At 46.0% G+C, this 6,000-nt stretch overlaps 1 protein-coding gene across 3 annotated transcripts in view; it reads right to left on the bottom strand.

Moving 5' to 3' along the window:
* FECH (ferrochelatase) overlaps window positions 1–4,022 on the bottom strand; it is a 39,595-nt gene extending 35,573 nt beyond the window's left edge. For 2 of the 3 annotated variants that reach the window (XM_036244198.1, XM_036244196.1), the window contains exon 1: window positions 3,891–4,022. In XM_036244198.1, the coding sequence (XP_036100091.1) occupies window positions 3,891–3,957 (67 nt within the window). In that variant the 5' untranslated portion in view covers window positions 3,958–4,022. The remainder of the gene's footprint in view (window positions 1–3,890) is intronic. The other variant, XM_036244197.1, reaches the window with a different exon arrangement.
* Window positions 4,023–6,000: the final 1,978 nt, after the last annotated feature.

Here is a 6,000-nt window from a genome sequence, read left to right on the forward strand (position 1 = left end):
AATGTTTCTCTCTCTCTCTCCCTCTCCCTTCCTCTCTCTCCAAAATCAATAAAGAGGAAAAAAAAGAGTATACCTATGACTTAAAAAAAAAAAAAGTATACCTGTGATTTAAGGAGTTCATGGCTATCAACTGGTTCTCCAAAACCAAATTATTCAATATTTTGCTTAGGGTGGGGCAGAAGAGGGTAGAAAAAGCAACGTACACAAGTACTTAATTATATAACCAAGTCCTTTTCTACCACATAGGAGAGGATTATTTCAAAAAGTACTTATAAAAATGTGCCATTTAGGGGAAAGGTGGGATCAGGAGGAGGGTGTCAATGGGGGAAAAAGGAGAAACATCTGTAACAAAAATAAATTAATAAAGAAGTAAAAAATATATATATCCATATTCTCATTTTTAATGGGTATATTTGTGTATATTGTATAAATGACACCTTCTTTTAATAAAAAAAGAAATGTGTCATTTAAATAACTAACAGAAATAAGGTTCTAATATTGTGACTATTAATAAGCACTTGGGGAGGGGAAGCTTAAGAAACAAATTATTTTCTGGTATGGAGCCAAAATGGTATAATGTCATTAAACACTGATACTCTATTGTTCTAGAATTTATTTTCTAATTATGAAAAACATAGATGCTTATGTAGAAAATTTGGAAAGAAAAGGTCACAAAGGCCCTGACTGGTCTGGCTCATTTAGAGTGTCAGCCCTCAGACTGAAGGGTTTCGAGTTCAATTCCTGGTCAACGGCACATACCTGGGTTGCAGGTCTGGTCCTGGACGGGGTCGTGCAGGAGACAACCAACCCATGTGTCTTTCTCACATCAATGTTTCTCTCTCTCTCTCTCCCTTCCCTCCCTCCCTTCCACTCTCTCTAAAAGTCAGTGGGAAAATATCCTCAGGTGAGGATTAAAATAAAAAGGAGAAACAGTCACAAAGAAAAACAATAATTCATTATTCTACCAACTTTCTAATTGTGTGTGTGTGTGTGTGTGTGTACCTGATACATCCCAGGGAGCCATATGCTAAAAACAGAATGTAAAACTTTGCTTTTCCATTCTTACTTTCAGAATCCATTTCAGAAATACTACTCAATTTTTTCTAACCCAGATAATGTTAATCCCTTCACGTGAAACAAGATGACTCAAAGGTTATAACCACATCTTAAAAATCAGAGTCCATAATACAACTGGATGTCAAATGTACTTGTTATGGTTTCAGAATCCGGCCACTTAGTTACTTATAACCTGAACAACAAATCATTTAAAGTTTCTCACATACTGTTCTGTGACCTCAAATCTAGAGCCTGTCAGAATTTAATTGCGACAGGAAAGGTCAATGAAAGGAAAGATTTATTTGCTACTTCTTTAGGCCCCATTACTGCCACTGTGCTTCCTCTTCTTAAAAAGATCATGCCTTTTGTCTCCTAGTGGCCTGAGTGACCTGATCCTCACTGTCCTCTGAGCCCTTATTATTTTCCTAATAAAGACACCTGTAATAAGATATGGAGGTTCTGAGTGGGTTCTCTCCATTCCCTCTCGGTAGATGCTGATGGGTTAGGAAATTTCTTAGAAAAAGTAGTCAGCTCTGTGTCCAGTCATCGTTCCAATGCATTAATTAAGCACATTAGTATACTGCAGCCTTTTACATAACTGAACTTTTTTTTTTTTATCCTCACCCAAGGACATTTTTCGATATTTTGTTCAGATAGAGTGGGAGGGAGAGAGAGAGAGAGAAACATCGACGTGAAAGGGACACCTCGAGTGGCCGCCACCTGCACGACCCAACCAGGGCCAGGGACAAACTGCAACCAAGGTACGCGCCCTTAGCGGGAACCGAACCCGGGTCTCTCCAGACTGCAGGCCAATGCTCTAACCGCTGAGCCAAACCGGCCAGGGCCATAACTGAACATTTTGAAGGCCTCGATGTATTGAATGCATGCTAGACACTATTGCTACAGGTTTTACCTATATCCAGCTGATCTTCATGGCAAGCCTCTGAAATACTACCTTATTCCTTTCATGTTTACCAAGACTCAAGCCAGGTTGAGTGTCTTGCTCAAGGGGTCACAGTTAAGAACAGTGCAGCCCTGCCCTGGCTGGTTTGGCTCAGCAGTTAAAGCGCCCTGGTTGGGTCGTGCGGGTGGCAACCACTCGATGTGTCCCTTTCACGTCGATATTTCTCTCTCTCCCTTCCTCTCTCTCCCTCCCACTCTATCTGAACAAAAAATGAAAAAAATAAAAACAACAGTTCAGCCCTGGCTGGTTTGGCTCAGTGGTTAGAGTGTCGGCCTGTGGTCCAGAGAGACCTGGGTTCGGTTTCCGCTATGGGCACATACCTTGGTTGCAGTTTGTCCCTAGCCCTGGTTGGGTCGTACAGGAGGCAGCCACTTGATGTGTCCCTTTAACGTCGATGTTTCTCTCTCTCTCTCTTCCTCTCTCTCCCTCCCACTCTATCTGAACAAAAAAAATGGAAAAATGTCCTCGAGTGAGGATAAAAAAAAAAAATAGTGCAGAGCTACTATCCCAACCAAGTATGTCTGAACCAGAGTCCAGTCCACTTATCCTGTAGACACAATCTGCATCCAGGGTCTGCATCAGAAATGTGTGGGGTTGTCCATGGGTCATATTTGTTCTCCAAATAGCTCTAAGAATCACTGGTGCAGGCTAGTGGGTCCTGCTGCCAAGGACAAGTGAGCACCAGATGATGCCAGGGGCTAGAGCAGAGAAGCAGTGGGCACATTTTCCCTCCATCACAAGGGTGGGAAGCCAGGAGTAGATGCCCATGATGATGCTGAAGAATACTGTACAGTGAAGAAATAAAATGGAATCACTAGGGTCAAGCTGCTAAATTATTAAGAGAAAGTAAGCTGAGGCATAAAGAAACAATTCTATCCTTGCCTTAACTAGCCCAGGAATTTAAATATATGAACTTTTGAATCCTCTGTCAATACCTGAATATACATTAGTCTCTTATGCATCAATGTCTAGACGTACATCAAACCTTCAGTGAACCATCTGAATAACCTCAAGAAGAAAATGTTCCATTATTCAGAGCACTGGACATCTGGAAGATTACCATCTTGAGCCAATCCGATGGCTAAGAATGCAGGACTGCATTTTTTTCAAACAGGTGCTTCTTATCATAAAACTCAAACTTTTCTTTCTCCTTACTCTGGGCATTACCTAGTGGTGTTTGCCCCTTGCAAACTAAAATCCTTAAATAAATCTTTGTCATGTATCTCTAGCCAAAGCCTCCTGACTCCTTTGAGCTCCACGGAAAATGTCTTCATTACAGTCCTCCCCTATGGCAGGCCCTTAACACACGGTCCTCCCTAATCCTCACAACAATCCTGTCCCTGTCCTTAATCAACTTTACAGATAACAACTAAAACTTGGGCCCAGCCCAGTGCGGCTCACTTGGTTGAGAATCATGGGTGCACCAAAAGGCCCCTGGCAGGTTCAGTCCTGGGGTGCACGTGGGCAGGCAGCCTGTGGATATGTCTCTCTCACGCTGATGTCTCTCCCTCTCACCCTCCCCCTCTCTCTAAAATCAATGGAAAAAGTATCCTCGGATGAGGATTTAAAAAATAAATAAACAAGTGTTGAATGTTACAAGGGTCTAACATAATATTTTTAAAAAGTAACTAAGACTCTGAGAAATTCTGCCACTGCTGACTGCCGACCGCCTCCAGCTGCCGGGCAGGACTCCAGCCCCTCCACAGCCTCCTAGAGGCCTTAGGTGACCCACGCACCCACTCTCGACCCTGCCAGGGGAGGGTCCCTTCCACCCCCTTCTCCGCCCCTCGCCCCCCCGCACAGTCGGCCGGGGTCCCGGAAGCCCCCCGGGGGGACCCCGGCGTCGCGGCTGCCGCGCCCGCCCACTTACTCCGCTCGCGGAGCAGGACGCCCGCAGTTCGCAAGGCCGCAGCCATGTTGGTGCCGAGCGAACGCATTCCCGGGACAGCCTGGCGCGCCCTGCTTCCAGCCGCGGCGACGCGCTCCGCCGGCCCGACAGCGCCCAGCCGCAGGCCCCCTCCGCGCCCGCACACTGATCTCCCCGCGGCCTCCGCGCGCCCCGCGACGCGCCCCCACGTTCGCCGGCCGGCCTTGGGGCGGGGCCAGGCGAGGACACGCCCCTCGCAGGGAGCCGGCCCCGCCCCGGCCCCGCCCCGGCCCCGCCCCGGCCCCGCGCCGACCCCGCGCTGACCCCGCGCCGGCCCCAGGCTCAGAAAGCGCCCAGGGCTGCACCGGTGACCCCCTCCCAGCCACCTCCACAGACCCGGGCACTGAGGTCCCGCTGGACCCCCGGTCGCCCTGGACCAATCCTGGTTGCAGGTGCCAACCCGACTGAGGCGGGAACCGCAGCCACATCTCAGCCAAGGACTTCTAGATATTTCCACGCCTGTTTCCTTCCCATTAGGATGCTTTGTCTCAGTTCTTCAGCTTGCTTGCCTCATTGCAGCACAACTGTGCCGACCTGGTTTTGTTTTGCTTTCTGGAAAACAAAACTGGAAAATAAATCATTTTTTAAAAACGTATCTTTATTGATGAATGTATTACGGAGGTCCCCCCTTTTTCCCTATTGACCCCCTCCTCCCTGCTCCTGCACCCCTCCTGCCTTCCCACACACGATCGTATGTGTCCTTTGGTTATGCATATATACATGTAAATTCTTTAGTTTATCTCTTCCCAAGCCCCCACCCCCCTTCCCATTGAGGTTCCTCAGTCTAACACCCAATTTGTATTTCTTAATACCTTCCCCAGGAAAATAAATCATTTTATATTAGAGACTCATGACATAATTACTCCATTTCTCTATAGTAGCTCCGTGTAGCTGAGTTTGACAAGTGAGACCAGAAAGCAAACATTACACTACTAACATGGCAGCATTAGGAAAAGTGAAAGCTGGTATAGCAAACGCATTTTTTTTTTATCATGCCAAACACTTTTATTTTTTTTTATTTTTTAAAAATCTTTATTGTTGCCCTGGCCAGTTTGGCTCTGCGGTTAGAGCGTTGGCCTGCGGTCCGGAGACCCAGGTTCGGTTCCCGCTAAGGGCATGTACCTCGGTTGCAGTTTGTCCCCGGACCTGGTTGGTCGTGTGGGTGGCAGCCACTCGATGTGTCCCTTTCACATCGATGTTTCTCTCTCTCTCTCTCTTCCTCTCTCTCCCTCCCACTCTATCTGTACAAAAAATGGAAAAATGTCCTCGGGTGAGGATAAAAAAATAAAAATAAACAAAATCTTTATTGTTGAATGTATTACAGATGTTCCTCGTTTTTCCCCGATTGACCCCCTCCTCCCCACTCCCACCCCCCTCCCGCCTTTTCCCACACTATTGTCTGTGTCCATTGGTTATGCATATAAGTTCTTTGGTTTATTTCTTCCCACCCCCCAACCCCTTTCCCTTTGAGGTTTGTCAGTCTGGCAATGAATTTGTACTTCTTAATCCCTTCACTTTTTTCAGCCATTCCCCCAACACCACTCCCATCTGGCAACCAACAAAATGTTCTCTGTATCTATGAGACTGTTTCTGTTCTGCCTGTTCATTTTGTTTGTAGAATCCATTATCGATAGATATGTATTCATTGCCATTTTGTTTGTTCATATATTTTATCTTTTTCTTCAAAAACACCCTTCATCATTTCATATAATAATGGTTTGGTGGCGGTGGTGAACTCCTTTAACTTTTTCTTGTTTGGGAAACTCTTTATATGGCCATCGATTCTAAATGACAGCTTTGCAGGATAGAGTAATCTTGGTTGTAGGTTCTTGCTTTTCATCACTCTGAATATTTCTTGCCACCCCCTTCTGCCCTGCAAAGTTTCTTATGAGAAATCAGCTGACAGCCTTATGGGAACTCCCTTGTAGGTAACTAACTGTTTTTCTCTTGCTGCTTTTAAGATTCTCTCTTTGTCTTGAACCTTTTGCATTTTGATGATGATGTGTCTTGAGGTGGGCCTCTTGGGGTTCATCTTGTGTGGGACTCTGTGCTT

Source organism: Molossus molossus, unplaced genomic scaffold, assembly GCF_014108415.1.
Source record: "Molossus molossus isolate mMolMol1 unplaced genomic scaffold, mMolMol1.p scaffold_m16_p_6, whole genome shotgun sequence".
NCBI classification, from domain to species: domain Eukaryota; kingdom Metazoa; phylum Chordata; class Mammalia; order Chiroptera; family Molossidae; genus Molossus; species Molossus molossus.